At 30.8% G+C, this 17,111-nt stretch overlaps 10 protein-coding genes across 10 annotated transcripts; 4 read left to right on the top strand and 6 right to left on the bottom strand. All coding sequences in view use genetic code 12, as the record gives it.

The window, feature by feature from the left end:
* Nucleotides 1-341: 341 nt before the first annotated feature.
* On the top strand, nucleotides 342-1,289 carry CTRG_01986 (uncharacterized protein; the record flags this gene model as incomplete). The annotated part of the gene is made up of 1 exon (XM_002547633.1): nucleotides 342-1,289. One exon carries the CDS (start codon nucleotides 342-344, stop codon nucleotides 1,287-1,289), a length of 948 nt encoding a protein of 315 aa, XP_002547679.1.
* A 412-nt stretch (nucleotides 1,290-1,701) lies between these two features.
* On the bottom strand, nucleotides 1,702-2,769 carry CTRG_01985 (uncharacterized protein; the record flags this gene model as incomplete). The annotated part of the gene is made up of 1 exon (XM_002547632.1): nucleotides 1,702-2,769. One exon carries the CDS (start codon nucleotides 2,767-2,769, stop codon nucleotides 1,702-1,704), a length of 1,068 nt encoding a protein of 355 aa, XP_002547678.1.
* Nucleotides 2,770-3,228: 459 nt separating this feature from the next.
* Nucleotides 3,229-3,609, bottom strand: CTRG_01984 (uncharacterized protein; the record flags this gene model as incomplete). Its single annotated transcript, XM_002547631.1, has 1 exon — nucleotides 3,229-3,609. One exon carries the CDS (start codon nucleotides 3,607-3,609, stop codon nucleotides 3,229-3,231), a length of 381 nt encoding a protein of 126 aa, XP_002547677.1.
* Nucleotides 3,610-5,059: 1,450 nt separating this feature from the next.
* SMM1 (Smm1p) lies at nucleotides 5,060-6,346 on the top strand (the record flags this gene model as incomplete). The annotated part of the gene is made up of 1 exon (XM_002547630.1): nucleotides 5,060-6,346. One exon carries the CDS (start codon nucleotides 5,060-5,062, stop codon nucleotides 6,344-6,346), a length of 1,287 nt encoding a protein of 428 aa, XP_002547676.1.
* A 110-nt stretch (nucleotides 6,347-6,456) lies between these two features.
* On the bottom strand, nucleotides 6,457-7,113 carry TIM23 (protein transporter; the record flags this gene model as incomplete). The annotated part of the gene is made up of 1 exon (XM_002547629.1): nucleotides 6,457-7,113. The coding sequence occupies one exon, from the start codon at nucleotides 7,111-7,113 to the stop codon at nucleotides 6,457-6,459; it is 657 nt and encodes a 218-aa protein (XP_002547675.1).
* Nucleotides 7,114-7,628: 515 nt separating this feature from the next.
* CTRG_01981 (uncharacterized protein) lies at nucleotides 7,629-7,820 on the bottom strand (the record flags this gene model as incomplete). Its single annotated transcript, XM_002547628.1, has 1 exon — nucleotides 7,629-7,820. The coding sequence occupies one exon, from the start codon at nucleotides 7,818-7,820 to the stop codon at nucleotides 7,629-7,631; it is 192 nt and encodes a 63-aa protein (XP_002547674.1).
* Nucleotides 7,821-8,006: 186 nt separating this feature from the next.
* CTRG_01980 (uncharacterized protein) lies at nucleotides 8,007-8,483 on the top strand (the record flags this gene model as incomplete). Its single annotated transcript, XM_002547627.1, has 1 exon — nucleotides 8,007-8,483. The coding sequence occupies one exon, from the start codon at nucleotides 8,007-8,009 to the stop codon at nucleotides 8,481-8,483; it is 477 nt and encodes a 158-aa protein (XP_002547673.1).
* Nucleotides 8,484-8,746: 263 nt separating this feature from the next.
* On the bottom strand, nucleotides 8,747-9,457 carry CTRG_01979 (uncharacterized protein; the record flags this gene model as incomplete). The annotated part of the gene is made up of 1 exon (XM_002547626.1): nucleotides 8,747-9,457. The coding sequence occupies one exon, from the start codon at nucleotides 9,455-9,457 to the stop codon at nucleotides 8,747-8,749; it is 711 nt and encodes a 236-aa protein (XP_002547672.1).
* Nucleotides 9,458-14,400: 4,943 nt separating this feature from the next.
* On the top strand, nucleotides 14,401-15,756 carry MIT1 (mannosylinositol phosphorylceramide synthase catalytic subunit; the record flags this gene model as incomplete). Its single annotated transcript, XM_002547625.1, has 1 exon — nucleotides 14,401-15,756. One exon carries the CDS (start codon nucleotides 14,401-14,403, stop codon nucleotides 15,754-15,756), a length of 1,356 nt encoding a protein of 451 aa, XP_002547671.1.
* A 171-nt stretch (nucleotides 15,757-15,927) lies between these two features.
* CTRG_01977 (exosome non-catalytic core subunit) lies at nucleotides 15,928-16,827 on the bottom strand (the record flags this gene model as incomplete). Its single annotated transcript, XM_002547624.1, has 1 exon — nucleotides 15,928-16,827. One exon carries the CDS (start codon nucleotides 16,825-16,827, stop codon nucleotides 15,928-15,930), a length of 900 nt encoding a protein of 299 aa, XP_002547670.1.
* Nucleotides 16,828-17,111: the final 284 nt, after the last annotated feature.

The following is a 17,111-nucleotide window of genomic DNA, read 5'->3' as shown; positions in this document are numbered from 1 at the left end:
ACACTACTTGGCTATTGTTTAAAGTCAAACATTAATATGTTGTCCATGTGGCTCGTTTCCTAATCAAGTAATCTCACAACCGCGGTACCGTGCGCAATGAACAGAAAAAAACAACGCCTGTTTTAAATGAAAGTTCCGCACCTGCACCCAGCCACGACTTCCAGAAAATCAAACAAATTTGAGAGAAGAAAATTTTTTTTTTTTTAATTAATTTCCATCTTATCAACAACATCAGTCGAAAAAAAAATTCTCTGACTCTTTTTTTTTTCTTTCTTCTTTGTTATAACTATTGCTTTTTTTTTACATACCGAAGTCTGTATTATATAAATCAAAGCTAATTCATGTTTTCGTATATATTCCAGACACTTACATCTATATCATCTGCTAATATAGCAGAAACTTCATGGAGAGTACAAGTCTCCGGAGTTATGGGCTCTACGTCATTGGCATGTTGGATTGTTCTTTTGATGCCTCAATTAATTGAACAATGGAGATTGAAATCAGCTGAAGGTATAGCCATTGGATTTATTTCCATATGGTTTTTGGGTGATGTTTTTAATTTGATTGGTGCTTTATGGGCTGGATTATTACCGGAAGTTATTTTCTTAGCCGTATGGTTTTGTATTGCTGATTTTTTGATGATTTTCAGTTATTTCTACTATACAAAAGTTTACCCAAAACGTCATGCTCACCACCATCATCACCATAACCATAAGAAAAATAAAAAGAGACTTAGTCAAGGACAATCAGGCGAAGATGAAGAAAGTCCATTATTGACTACTTCTAGAAGTAGAAGAAGCAGCACATTGACTGACATTGCCTTGGAACCAGAATATCATTCTGTTTTTATTAAATATGTTTTACCTATATTGTTTGTTATTGGATGTGGTGTATTGGGATTTTTCATTAGTGGTCCATCTTCTTCATCAAATGATGATGGTCAACTTCCTGGAGATTCTGGTGACGATAAGATAAAATTTGGCCCACAAGTCATGGGATACCTTAGTGCATTCTTATATTTGGGAGCAAGAATTCCTCAAATCATTCAAAACCATAAAAGAAAGAGTGTTCATGGTTTGAGTCTTTTGTTTTTCTTATTTTCATCATTGGGTAATTTAACTTATGCTGGACAAATTTTATTTTTTAGAAGTGATAGCCAATATATTATGCTTAACATGAGTTGGTTATTAGGATCATTAGGTACCATTTTCGAAGATTCAGTTATTATCTTACAATTTTACATATACAGGGAACATGCCAATGATTCCCCACTTGAGATTACACCATAAGAGTTATTGATTAATGTGTCTTTTCTAGTAACCAATTAATATTATTATATTTTTATGACAACAAATAAAATTTATACAATATATATAAAAGAAAGAAATAAAAAGTAATTTGTCTATTCTTGAACCCTCTAATAAAAACCAATTTTTCACTTTTAATAATTAATACATAATTTAATAACCAAATATTTCCCTTCCTTTAAATAAATTAAATAAAAAAAAAAAAAAAAATCAAACCATTCTCTAATAAAAAAAAAAATTGAAATAAAACCGAACTAAAAAAAATATTGTTATCACTGTTCCACAAAAAGTTAAGCCATTAAAAAATAAATAAATATGTGTGTCTTTGTCACAAAAAAACCCCTTAAAAAGAACCCCTTAATCATCCAATCCAATTTCCTATTTTTTTTTTTTTTTACAAGTATTTTTCAAACAATTCATCATTCAACCATCCGACTTTTTCAAAGGCTGCAAATAATCTACTTGCTTTATTGACATCGATTCTACAAGCTTTTTGTGCATCAGTTCTTCTAAAAGTTTTCCCACTTCTAATACGATTAACCTTTTCGTAGAAGAATCTTCTCTTGGAATCCAAGTATACGGCAACAGGCAATCTCAAAATACTGGCCAACATTACCTCAGCTGGATGTGTCAATTTCAGCAAATTTGGATCGTTGGATAAATCCATAGGTTGACCTTTCCATTCAATTTTTAAACATTTGGCATTCTTTGGTGGTAATGTAGAAACATCTGGTGAATAATCTGGAATAGATTCATCAATCAATTGCTGTTGCAAGGTCAATATTGGAATAGAAGGACTGCTGGTGGTTGTTCTCTTCTTCTTCTTTGGTGGTGGAGTTGATGGTAAAGAAGTAAAAGCTTCATCATCAGTGGTGAAATCCTTGTTGGTGGTTTTAACAACTCTTCTAGTTCTGACTCTTTCAGTATCAGAATGAGTAATTTCATCATTTGAGTCGTAATTTAATCTCTTTTTGTATTTTCTTGGTGGTAAAGAGCTACCATTAATACCAGCTGAGGCTTTTTCACTATTTGATAAAGAACTATACTTGTTTAAAAAATCCAATTGTTTATTATAATAATTTTTATCGACTGTTTTGATATCAACAGTCAATTTGTAGTCATTAAAGTTTTCTATTTTAAATTCGGCATTACTATTCTGCAAATAGGATTTGTTATTCTTGTTAAGTTTAGGTAAGATTGGCAATGGTTGTTTGATCAATTGCAAAGAAGCACTTCTCTGATATGGAGATAAAGGTGGAGATAATGGTTGAGCCCCACTTGGAGAACTTGTTCCACTTGCATTGGTAGTATTGGAAGAAGTGCTACTGTTGCTACTAGTGCTACTGGTAGTAATAGCCAATTGTTGTTTGATGAGACCGAATTGATCTTCTAAATTGTTATTGGGTGTTAAACAGTTTGGTATATCGTTTGAACCTGACATTGGTTGATAAAATATAGACATCTTTAATGGAAAGAGGGAAACTATCAAGTAAGAAGAAAGAGAGAGAGATATTTTTTTTGGGAGGGAAAATAAAATTTAGGTGATTTTCTTATATATATATTTCTATATTAGTGATGATGATGTTTTGGTTGTAAAGAAATGACATTTTAACAAAAATTTTTTTTTTTTTGATTTTTTTTTTGTGTTTCATGTACGAAATAAGAAATAAAAAATGTCACAAAAATTTCTTTTTTTTTGTATGTTTTTTTTTTGGGCTTTCTTTTTTTGAACAGAGAGACACGAAGAATATATAATTCTTTTTTTTGAACCTAGGAAAGAATGACCTGGCAATACTAAACTTTTTATTATATTAAACCGTAGCTGAGACAAAGAATAGAATACAATAGAATCACCAGTAGTTGATTACTACATTCTTGGATGTGTCGAAAAAAAACGTACTATTTTCAACATTCTCTTTGTTCAAAAAGAAAGTATACCATTTTGGTAAACGAACTTTGATTTCTTTTTTTTTTTTCTTTTTGACCTTATAGACACACACCCCAGCGCAAGGCGATAAGAGATAAATACAACCGTTTTTTTTTTGGATAAGAAATAAGAAAAAAAAAAAAAGTTTTTAATGTCAGTCGTGTGTGGGAGGATAAAACATACCATTTGTAATCTACTTAGTAAAAATAATCCAATGCAAAATACACTACTATTAAAAATATTACTGCTGGTTTTTCTTTTATTTTTATTTCCTTTACCAATGCATGGCCCATACACAGCAACTAGAGTATCACAGTCATACTTTGCCACTCGGAAATATGTACTCTTTAGATAATAGCAAGAATATATTAACATCAAAGAATATCCACGGCGTAAGTTATGATTCACGCAAGGGTCATGTGACAGACATTTTCTTATGTAACTTTAATGTCTGAAATTAAATCACCACGAAGACTCATTTTTTTTTTTTTTTGGTTTAAAAAAATTTTCTTTGGTGGGGAAACGTACGCATCTCATACCCGTTATCGCTTAGATAATACCTGCTACTTGATATTTTTTTTTGTATTTTTACGCGAACGGTTTTATCAATTGATTTGTACGTTGTACCAATGGCTCAATTGAGTTGTTCAATTGAAGAAAACTGTGAAGACCAACCTACAATTGGTTTACTTAGATTTATTACTTAGATGATGGTGGAGAGGACCAATCGAATCATTGAAATTTTTTTTAACTGTTCTTTGTGTCATACCATCTGATTTTTTTTATACTTTGTCACGTTATGCACGTCCTATTTTTTTTTTTTGGTTTAAGGCAAAAGTCATCACTGATTTTTTTTTTTTTTTGGTGGTACACTTTTCTTTTTTAATCTCATCTGTATGAAGTAAATTTTTTCTTGCGACTACGGAAAATAAAAATAAAAATAAACAATAAACAAAGGTTTAGCTCCCGATAACAAATGACAACCAGACACATATGCACGACTTAGTAATTATCTATTAGCAATTGGCTCAATTCAATAAGTGGATGAGAAAACAGACAAACAGAAATTCATATTTTTTTCTCCCCGTCCATCGGTAATAACTATTTTCAATTCCTACCGCGACAGCGGTTCGCCTTGCCTCAGTAAAAAATTTCTTTTTCATCTGGTGCCACCACTTCAGCCAGCCGGACGCACCAAGCGGTCGAGGGGTTTGAACTTTTTTTTAATTGACCTCGGGGACCCACATCGGACATACTAATCCAGCCAATGATAAGATGTTCATTATTTGCGTTTCTTTTCCATATGACTGATTAAAACACTCCTAAAGATTAATTAATTTTTTTGGGAGGGAGGGGGGATAAGAAGTATACCAACATAAATTCTCTATTAGCTACTGATAAAGGCCTCGGATACTGGTTTGTAGTCACATAATTTCAAATTGATTCAAGATCAAGAAAATTCTAGTAGTTTCAGCTTATAAGATGAAATTGAATGACGGCAAAAAATAAAAAATAAGAGTGAATCTGTTATATGCTAATGTTCTTGATATTTCCTAAATTCTACAATTCAATGGTAGCTTAAGCCTGTGGAAGAATTTCCTTTCTATGGATTGTTTGTTTGCACCCAAGATATTTCTTGAGTTCAAAAGATTTTTTTTTGTCTTTTGGTGTCGCAAATAATCAGAGTTTATGAGACACTAAATGCGACACCCGTTTTGACATTCGCAGGGATGAGGAACATGAAAAAAAATATCTGTAAAGAAAAAAAACAATAAAAAAGAACAAAGCCAGATCATATAATCTCAACTTCAAACAACATTTGTCCATGCTACGAACCATGATTGAGTATACTAATAAACTATGTCTTGCTCCTATGGTAAGAAGTGGAGAACTACCTATGAGATTATTGGCTTTGAAATATGGTGCTGATCTTGTTTGGTCTCCAGAATTGGTGGATAAAAAAGTCATTCAATCAAAAAGAATAGTGAATCAAGATTTAAATACTATTGATTATATATCTGAAAATCATCAAAATCCAGATAAGAAAACAGTTATTTTAAGAAAACATCCAGAAGAATCAGGAAAATTAATTTGTCAATTAGGTTCAAGTGATCCTGAACTTGCGGTAGAAGCAGCTAAAAAGGTTATTGATGATGTTGATGGAATTGATTTAAATTGTGGATGTCCAAAGAATTTCTCAACTCATTCAGGTATGGGAGCTGAATTATTGAAAACTCCAGAAATATTATGTTCTATTTTAACTAATTTGGTGGAAAATGTCGGTAAACCAAAGGGAAAACCAATTAGTTGTAAAATCAGATTGTTTAATAATTTTGATAAGAGTAAAGAGTTGATTGAAAAAATTTGTCAAACTGGGATTACAAACTTAACTATTCATTGTAGAACTCCAATAATGAGAAATAGACAAGATCCAGTATGGAATTACTTACCAAAATTGATTCCAATAATTGAAAAATCAGGTGTTAGTTTGGTACTTAATGGTAATTTTCAAAACAAACAAGATTTGAAAATTGTACAAAAAGCTTTGGATAATGATAAATTGAGTATCATGTTTGGTGAAGCTGCTGAAGCAAATCCTTCAGTTTTCAGTGATGTACCTGTATTACAATCGCAAATCATTCAAGAATTGTATGATATATCAACAAAATATTATCTTTTTCAAGGTACCAAGTATATGATGTTGAATATGATTAGTGGTAAATCCAAGTATTTCCAAACAATTTCAAGAACTAAAAATTTCGATCAAATGGGTGAAATCATTAAATCTATTAAGGAAGATAAAGAAGAAAAGGATAAATTGTTCTACATATTGAATAGAGATTGTCAAAAAGCCACTTTCTTGAAGCACGATGATTTACCAGCTCATTTAGAGAAAAGACACAACATGATTAATGAATTTTTCACTTCATGGAACGAATCAACCATGTTAAACGACTTTGATGACACACCAACACCAAAAAGACCTACAGAAGCTCAACAACAACAGCAACAGCCAAGCAAACGTCAAAAGAAACAAAAGAAGAATGACAACAACAACAACAAGAACTCGACCATCACCAATGATAAACCTATAGAAACCATTAAAGCTTAATAAATAATTGTAACTAATTGAAAAATATTATATGTATTTTTACACATCTTCTTATAACAATAGATATAAATATGTACATGGACTCAAAAAAAAACCGTTTCTTCATCTGATTAATCTGACTCTTGTAATAATCTCTTAATACCACACCAAACACCAGCAGCACCAGCCATCATAACTGAAGAATAAGCCATTGGTTTAAAACCAGCACTACTTTTGAACAAAGCACCAGCTAAAGCACCAGCAACCACAGAATTCAAATCATCATGTTTTTCTCTTATTCCATCAATACTTGAATCAATTAAATTATAAGTTAAAGCTAAAACACCTGCTGAATTACCCATAAATGGACCTCTTTTGGTAATATTATTCAAAATATGATTCAATTTAACTTTACCTGGAGCATTTTCTGGTAAAGTATTAACACCAGTTTGAAAACCCCAAAGACCACCAATTCCTAAACCTAATAAATAAACAGCACCAGTACCATAACATAAATCATCAGTCCAAGATCTAGATGGAATTAAACCTTTTGAACCTTCAACAGTATTTAATTTTTCTTCTTCTAAATCTAAATATTCGATTCCTTTATCTAATCCAGCTAATGGATGTAATTTACTGAATGCAGATGTGTTGGTAGTACTAGAACCTGGGGTAGATATGATGGAGTTAACATCACTAATTTCTTTAGGATCAAACCCTAAAGTTTGTTTAATTTTTGCATCTTCTTCAGTAGATGTATTTGATTGTTTTCCAAATAACCAAGACATGATATGTTCGTATGTATATGTATGTATATAAAATGTGTTATTGTAAAAGGGTATATATATATATGTCCCGTGTGTGTAATGTGAACTCTATAAATCGATGGTTGGTTGCAATGTTAAGAGGGCTAGTTTCTTTGACTTTTTTTTTTTTAAGAAAGCGATGAAAATTTTTCGTTCTCTTTGACTAAATTCTGCTTAATTAACAATGGCGAAAAATTCCTGCATATAATCACAAAACAGATTCCGGGTTATGGACATAAGGTCCATGACGGGAGGTTCGTCATCTACAAGGGGAGAGGTTGGATGTATGTATCTCTTAGATTATATTATAGATATATTCTTGAATATACTCGTGTTCTCTATAAAATCAAACCATTCAAGTTTTGTTTGATGTACATGAAAAGTCCAACACTTTCCATAAATTCCTCATCTTTCAAGATCAACTAAAAAGACTTTACTAACATTTCTTGTTTTCTTTAAATATGATAATACCCACTGCTCTTTATGAATATCATTGACTATTTCTTGGAGATTTTACCGGCAACTAGTTCTTCAGCAGCAATTTCTGATTCAACTGCGGCTTTTTCTGTACTTTTTGATGTTTCTAATTGTTTGACATTAATTGAGATGGCATGGTATATTATTATCAAAATAATAGAAGCAAATCCAAATGTCAAAGCAATGGTATTTAATTGATCATCCGTTATCATTATTACTTAGTTATGTGATAGTTTATTTGGATTTGAAGAAAGTATACGTGGTTTTTTTTTGGCTTTCTTACTAACACTTGAGTTTTTTTTTTGTTTGTCATTACTCGCATTTTGTTGATTTTTATTTTTTGTTTTCATGAATGCAAAAAAACAAAAAGAGAGAGAAGAAAAAGAAAATTATTCCTGATGCTCTTCTTATCCCTAGCTATACCACCGGAGATGTTTAGACTCTTATCAAGACCACAACAGGTTTTCAAAACACAACTACTAACAATACCACAATACTATTCAACAAAACCAACTCCTCCACTTCCCAAGATAAATAATAAAAAGAATACTGCTAAAAAAGAGAAACGAAAAGCAACTATCCAATTAGGTCAAGAAGTACCACTAGATCTATATCGTCAATCAATACTTCAAAATGATAAGAAGAAAAATCCAGATGATTTACCAGAATATATAAAAAGGAAAAGAACACTACAAAAGAAGCATGGGAATACGCCTTGGAATCCTAAAAGAAGATTATCAAGAGAAGATATGGATAAGTTACGTCAATTGAAGGAAATTTTCCCCAATTATAAAACCATTGATCTAAGTAAGATTTTCCGTATTTCACCTGAAGCCGTTAGAAGAATTTTGAAAAGTAAGTTTGAAAAAGAGTAATGTTAGTGATGTAACAAATGGACTATCATCAAGCCGCAAGATAGTTAGTCAAGGAACAAGTTGATGAATGATAAATGACTGAACCTAGCCATATATATATATTAGGTTGAAATGAGTATTAAAGACAGAATTATTCCTATCTTTTGTTGAAGAATTATAGAATCATGTACATAGAATTTAACGATCCATATACTCATATAATAATACTAATAATAAAATTACAAAAGATAAATGTTATTGTTTACACATTTAGCTTATATTCTTTAAGCCTTTTTCTTGTTCTTTTTCAAGTGAGCTTCTGGGATCCAAGATTCATCGAAACCACTTGCAGATCCAACAGGAGAAGCTTCTTTAACAGCAACTGGGGAACCACTTTTCTTGACTGGAACTTTAACAGGAGCAGTACCTCTCAAGTATTGTTTACCCCAGATTTCATAAACGAAATAAGCAATACCACCAAAAGTAGCCAACAATACCAATTCCAAAAAGATCAATCTTGGATCGAAAAATGAAACAGCAGCATCAACAATAGAAGCCAATTGACCACGACATGGAATAACTTTAATTAAATCATCATGAGCAACGAAAACATGAGGAATCAATTCATAATTATCTGGAATTAAATCAACATCAACAATTTGTTCAAATTTGATTGATTCACCTGGGGCAACAGCAATTGGACCAACTTGACCAGTAGTTAAATTAGTAACAATTTGGTTAGTAACTGGGTTTTTGAATTGACCAGTTACACCAACAACGGCAATTTCAGTTTCTTCATTGTTATTAACAACATATTCAAGAGTGTATTTTTGTCCATTGACCCAATTAGCCACATCAGTTTGAGAAATTTCTGGAGTTTCTTTAATACTGTAGTCAATAAGAATATCAACAGTATGTGGTTTACCACTGGTTTCATAACCAGCAACAGTAGCAATTGTGGCAGTCAATGCAGTAAGAATGGCAGAGAACTTCATCTTTTGGTTTAAATGTAAATAGTAGTTGCTATTATTGAGTGGAGTCAACTAATCAACCAAAAAAAAAAATGCTGATAATGAAAATTTTTTGTATTGTTAACAACACACTGGTAATTAAGATTTTTTTTCCATTGCTCTCACTCCAAAAATTAATGATGGTCGTGTACGAGTGGCTGGAACTATTGATTCTAAATGGTACCTTAGCTTGTAAGGGTTTGAAGGAAATCAAGAAAAAACATTGGTTTTGAAGTATAATCAAAAATCATATCAGTTCACTATCACATGTAATAATCGCATAATACCTAGTGATCATCAAAGTAGAAATGAATACATGACTCTTATCATTGTCTGATGATATAACAAATGGATCACGAGCAGGAAGACAACTCACTGAATCATGTTCGAAAGCAAAATTAATATATAACCAGTCAGATTAAGAAAACAATTCCAATGATGTAATTATAGCCAAAAGTTGAATGATATATGACATGTAATATTCTCTAAGATGTGGATGAATATAAATATTTTTATCACACCAAAGTGTCAAACGGCTTAACGAATCCAACCCAAGTCTAATTATACTTTTTCATCTTGATCATAAAATTTTATCCTTTATAATCAATCATCTATAATTCTAATCTAATTTGTAAAATCTACCCGAAAGGAGTCTCATACCTGCCTACGTGGCTTTAAAGGTTTCTCGAGATATGACTGGGTATGTATCTTCGACCGAGTCGGAAATATTATACTTTTATTAAACGCATTATCAAAACCAATCTAAACAGTAATTCATTAGTAAAAAAAACAAATAGAAGACTTCACCATAATATAAAGACAATCTGTTCAATAATAAGGCGTAATACTATAATTTCGGTAATTCTTACTTTTCTGTGAGAGTAGGTTTGTATTTCCTATATTTTGCACCCGGTTTATCCATTCGGATTTTGTTGTTCGCAACAATTGATTGTCCGATCATCAATGATTTTAACTCTTATAGCTATATGAAACAATCACTATAAATAGATAAAAAAAAACTTCTTTCTTTGATTATTTGATTTTTGAATGTTATTTATTATCATTCCAATAAATACCAAAACTTTCAATTAAAACATATAAATTAAAATCAATCATGAGTTCAGATAAACATACATCATCCACCCACGATTCTAAACACGAATCTAAACATGAAGGATTTCATTCTCAAATGGATGAATTCAATGATAAATTATTGAAAATTCCAAAAAGTATACATCATGGTTTACACAAAGGTGCTGATAAAACTTCTCATAAAGTTGCTGATGGTACTAAAACAGTTTTCAAACATGAACATGAACATTAGATTATAAACCGTCTTCCTTAAATGAAATACAAAGAATGTGATAATGATTAGTGTTAATATATGTTTTTATGTCTTTACTAATGTCTATTAATTGTAGTGATATACGTTTTCCAATAATAAGTATCTGATGTGGATGAAATATAGTGGGGTCGTGGATAGTGGAATATTTTCTGGCTGCGAATTTAAACTGAAGCCGTTTGCAACGTCAGTTGATGTATCCCAATTTAACAAACTGTCTTGAAAATAATGGTAATCAGAATGATCTGATATAATTTATGTAAAATACTGTATTGGGAAATTTTTGAATGCTAGATTAGATCCAAACAAGGAACATCCAACATCACCACGGATATTGAAATTAGACAAGTATTTTCATTTGTTACACCCAATGCAGTCAATGATAGATGCTTGTTATTAAATTCAAGTAATATCGAACCATACTAGTTCACCAGCCAAACCTAGTTGGTTGGAATACTCAAATATAGAATCTATTAGCATCAATAAACATAAAAATATTGCCCAAATCAATGCACAAAGAGTTCATCTCGTAAGTTAAAGTAATATTTGCCTCTCCATAAATTATTAATTGAAATTGTCGTTTGTCTCCTTTTATTGTTCAACAGAGCTAACCTTCGTATACATTACAAACTGCAGAAACGAGTGGAGTATGCGGAGAAAACTGTACATCAAATGATGGTAGAAATAATATGCACATTTCAAATGAATGGAAAAATTAATTAATCCAGGTTTGTATTTCCTATTTTTTTTTGGTTTGATTTTTAAAATATGGGCCAATTTTAGTTTAAACAACCGTCAACCCATACCTGCTTGCCAAGAGAAAAATAAAAAATAGTTTTTCCGGGGGACAGGGATTTTTGAGATTTACCTCCAGAAGTTGTAACTTTTTTTTTTTATTTCAATTTAATGATCTGTGGCTATTAAATGAAATAGATCTTAGGCGAGGAAAGAAGATGAACCAATATACAATGTTTGTAATTTAGTAATATTCTCATCAATATCCGACACATTCAGTATTCATGAGTGACTGAAATTCAAATTCAAATGAAACAAAAAAAAAAAAAGATCCATGCTCACTATAATTTGAGTGCTTATGTAAACAAAACCACAAATTTGTATTTGTCACACTGTTATAAATCGTCTAAATCGCTATTTGACTTTTTGTGATAGTGTATAGTTAATCTCCGAAACACTTGAATTGATGATGAAGAGCATCATTCAAAACTTATAATCAAAAGGAATAAATGACAGGAATAACCTTGAATTTGATGATGAATATCGGCTATACTAAAAGGAAAAAAAGACACTACTACAAACCACCGGCCAGCCAGCCAGCATTTTGTTTTTTTTTAAAAAAAAGAAAAGACAAGACTAAACAAAAGTAATGGGATATCTATGCAAAATAATCCTTCTACAATAGTTGGTCTAAAAATTCTAAATCTAATGAGCAAACAGTAAGGAACAGCAAGTTTAAGGCCCAATTAAAAAGACATCTTGCTTCCCTTTGTTGACAGTAGTTATTATCTTCATTGCCTCCTTTTCTATTGTATTTACAACCCCACGGCTAATTTACTCAGCATATATGATTAGATAAGCCAATCATAAAATTTACGCTATTAGGTTACGAGTTTAATTTGATTAGTTTCTTTTTTTCTCTCTTCTTTTCTGGTTGCTTTGTTCATCATGGCCAATAACCATGCCAGGCCTCATCCCCCCTTGCCTCCACCGCGCCTCGTTTGATCTTAATCAAAAAAAAAATCGAATTAAATTGTTAATTCTGTTGATTCACGGGTCCCTTAATCATTGATTTATCTTTGACATATCATTGTCATCAGCATACTAATATATCCTCGACCCGTTTCTCTCGCGTTAAAGAAAAATCAAACAAGCAAAAGTAAACAAAAAATGGAATGATTTTTTTTAGTCGTCGTCGTCGTCCTCGTTGTCGGCGGAGGTGCAATTTATTTTTTAATCAGAGCACTAATTAAAAATTTTTTTTTTTTTTTGGCTGATGGGCATTGTAGAGATGATGTCGTTTTGCGACATTAGTGAACTCATCATGCATGAAAAATAGGGGAAAAAAGCAAATAAATTAAATTCAAAAGAAAATCTCTTTCCATTTATTACAGTAACATAATTATTATATCAACAATGGTGTAGGTTGATTCACGGTGAAGAATTTACAATATGTCTCCCCTATTTTTCTAATTTTAATTTTGATGTCTCTGGTTATGTTGTAAATTTTCACTTTAACTTCTTCGTGAGCTAGAGTAATGCCACTTGTGGCTATTATGGTATTATAACTCTCTCTCTATTTTTGATGTTTCCCTTGTATTTCTATTTTTAAGCTTGAAATGACAGGGCGCTTGATAATTGATCATGATTATTTGATTATATGATTACGGAGATACAGTATATTTGCTTGCTACAGGGATCCAGTTGACAGTCTCATGTGCGGGATAGCTCACACACACACACAGTTATCTATCATGGGTTTCTTTTTCTTTTCTTTTTCTTTTTCTTTTTATTATTCACACATACAATATTATATGCATATCATAATGATGGTGTACAGTGTGGCGTAGAGGAATATTACGGTTATTATTGTTGAGTTAAGTTAGGTTGAGTTGAATTTGGGGGGAGTAACAAACACGAAATTTTTTTTTGTTCTTTTGTTTTGTATTAATTTTGCTTCGCCTACTTTTATTGGACTTTCGCACTATCTCTTCTCTTCTCCTATTTACACTGTTTACATTTTTGAATTTTAGTACAAGAATTTTTTTTTTGTTTGCGACATTTTTTTTTTTTTTTGGTTGATTGTTGATTGTTGGTGGTGGTAAAATTGTGGTAGTGGTGGTGGTTTACTGCCATACAAAACTAGTGTTGTTTTCCCACATTAATCAATTTCATTTAATTTTCTTCCCTTTTTCTTTTTTTTTTTATTTCCTTTTCTTGCTTGTCTTTTTTTTATTTATTTAATTAATAGTTGATTCTTATCAATTTGGTTTTCTTTAGTTACCACAGTTACTAATCCCACGTAGTAAATACTTCGACACTAGATCGTCTACAATACGAAAAAACCAATCAAACCAAGATTTCAACTCATTGAGGTTGAACTAATTCCCAAGAAAAAAAAAACAGAAAACAAGCGAACAATTTTGTTTGTTTTAATATTTACAACCAAATCTTTTTTAAACTTAATACAAGGTATAAATTAGCAGAAGAAACTTCACCTTTTTTTTGTTTGCTTCATTTCATTCATTCATTTTCAGATTTCCTATTATTTTGCCAAAGAAACTTGTTTTCATTCTTCAATTTCATCTGTATTAATACTTTCCTTGTTTTGCATTAATTGAAACCTTTCCAATTTCCCCCATTAAGTTAAGGAAAGAGAAGATTGAGACTCAGACTGATAGAAAGAAAAAAAAAACAACCACAACAACAACAACAACAAGAGAAATTCGATCCCACTAACAATCTAATTTCAGATTATATCACGATAATAAATTGAAAATCTAGATAGATAAAGAATTCAATCCAGATCACGATCAGTTGCTTTACTTTTTTTTTTAAATAAAAATAAAATATGAAGAAGGAATTAAAAGTCATAATATGGGCCCATGTTGCTCTAGTAATTTATTTGTTATATTTATGTTTTGATTTGCTCACGCTTATTCCGGATGATATGTTTAGTGATGCCTTACTAGACTTTGAAATTAATCCTTCTCCAAATAGTCCAAATTTGAACAAACAAGCAATTATACCGAAAATTATCCACCAAACTTATAAAACAAATGATATTCCAGACGCTTGGAAGCAAGGTCAACAAGCTTGTATTAATTTGCATAATGATTACCAATATATTTTATGGACAGATGAAATGGCCAGGGAATTTATTAGCAAAGAATTTGAATGGTTTTTGGAAACTTGGGATAACTATATGTACCCAATTCAAAGAGCCGATGCTATTAGATACTTTGTCTTGTATCATTATGGTGGTATCTATATTGATTTAGATGACGGGTGTAAACGTAAATTGGATCCATTATTGACTGTGCCTGCCTTTGTTAGAAAAACTGCACCAACAGGGGTCTCCAATGATGTCATGGGTAGTGTTCCACATCATCCTTTTTTCTTGAAAGTGATTCAAAATTTGGAAAAGTACCAAAGAAACTGGTTTATTCCTTATTTAACTATTATGATTTCCACAGGTCCATTGTATTTGTCATTAATCTGGAAACAATACAAGCGTTGGGGTGTCCCAGAAGCAGGTAAGGTTAGAGTTATGATGACTGAACATTATAAAGGGAACCCATATTCATATTTTGCCATTGCTTCTGGCTCCTCATGGCATATGGGTGATGCAAATTTTATTAAAGGATTAGGAGATCATCTTGTATTGGCTGTTATTGGAGGTTTCTTGCTTGGAATGGCTATTTTAGCTACAGAATATTTGTTCTATTGCTGGGTAACATCAAATAGTTTCAAGAAGATGATCAACAAAATTTTCAGTATCATGTGGTCTGTTTTTATGGGATTTTTGAGATTTTTACATTTGGATAAGTTTTTAACTAAGGGGTCACTCAGTAGTGGAGGTAGCCATGATTATAACGAACTTTTACCAACTCACAAAGATGACAAGAAAACCAAATTATCTTCTATATTTAATATAGTGGGCCATCAAGCTAAGATCAAAAGAAGAAACAGAAAAGATTCCAATTTACCAATAGAAATTGGTCTTTTAGACAAACTCAGTGTTGATACTATTGTTGTAGAGGACAACGACAACAAGTGCAACAAATCTACCGATAGTCTTTTATTATCACCAATTAATGACATTAACGAACTGCCTCATTCAACACCACCAGGTTCACCTTCGCATGTAACTCAACCGCTACTCGATTCAGAAACTATTAATAGAATGAATGATGAAATTGTATAAATAATACATAAAACCAAAGTCTTTTTCCTTTAAAAAAAAAAGAAAAGAAAAGACAAATTTAGCATAATGAAATAATACAATATATATATTTAAAAAAAAAAGTATCAAAATGATAATCGATTTGCATTGTAGACACACAAATATACATATATAGACTTTATTTTCTGTACTTTATCTATCAGCACTTGCTTCTAATAATTTAAAGTTTTGCAACTTGTATCTCTTCTCTTGATGAGTTTTAACTGTTGTTTTGATCAAATTTGTCAATTTATCAATAATTTCCATGGAATTATGACATAATTGAAGTAATTGTTGAGCATCTATAGGTAATCCACCATTTTTATTTAATTGAATCAAATCTCTATTTTGATTTAAAGTAATTGTTAAAAATCCATCACGACAATATTCTTCAAGTGAATCAGCATCTAAAAGATAAATTTCATTAATTTCATCAGATTTTAAATTCATTTCTTTAGAACCTAAATTAAAAAACAGAAAAGTTAAACAAATAGGTATATGTAAAATTGATAATTCAATAGGTTGTCTTTCATCTAAATCAAAAATTTTAATACCACCATTTGAAGTTACTGAAATATCATTTTTTTTAAAATCTAATAAACCAATCATAATTGCTAAACATCCACTATCAATTAAATTTCCATCATAATTTAAATAATTTAAATCAATTATAATTTCCCAAACTTTTTCACCAGCAATAATACATAAATTTTCTAAATCTAATGAATTTGATCTTCTTATTGATTTTTCTAATGTTCTACTAAGTAAATTTTCATCAATAATTTCTTCTGATTTAAGATTATTTGGTAATTCACAATTTATAGTGAAAATACCTTCAAATGGACGATCTTTATAAGGTTCTATTATTCTAGCTGATATATTAACAATTAATTTAGTTGATCCCCATGTTAATTCAACATATCCATATTTACTATCGGATAATTTGATATCTATTGATCGAAGTTCATCAAATTTACGATTTGATAATCGAATATTGTTCTTTAATGCTTCAAATAAGTAGTTTTTCTGATTATTGGATATTTCTTTTGACATTATCGTTGTTTAAATGAATAGAGAGATGAGTTTGAATATTAAACGGCAACAATTTTTTTTTTGTTGCTCATTTCATTCCTTTGTTCGCGATGGTTGGAACAAACTGAAAGTTGGGATCATGATATCTATTAGAAGTAAGTACGAAAAGGATAATTGATATATAGAGTCGTTACAACAACGATTCAGCTGATGTTCAACAGTCTCAATTTATATCTATTAGACATGTATCCAATTTCCTAGATCGAATCATTATCAGAATATGATGTTTCCTACCACTCAATCAT

This window comes from Candida tropicalis, assembly GCF_000006335.3.
Source record: "Candida tropicalis MYA-3404 genomic scaffold supercont3.2, whole genome shotgun sequence".
In the NCBI taxonomy this organism is placed as follows: Eukaryota; Fungi; Ascomycota; class Pichiomycetes; order Serinales; family Debaryomycetaceae; genus Candida; species Candida tropicalis.
The sequence above is the reverse complement of the archived record's forward strand: the minus strand, read 5'-3'. Positions and strand labels throughout refer to the sequence as shown.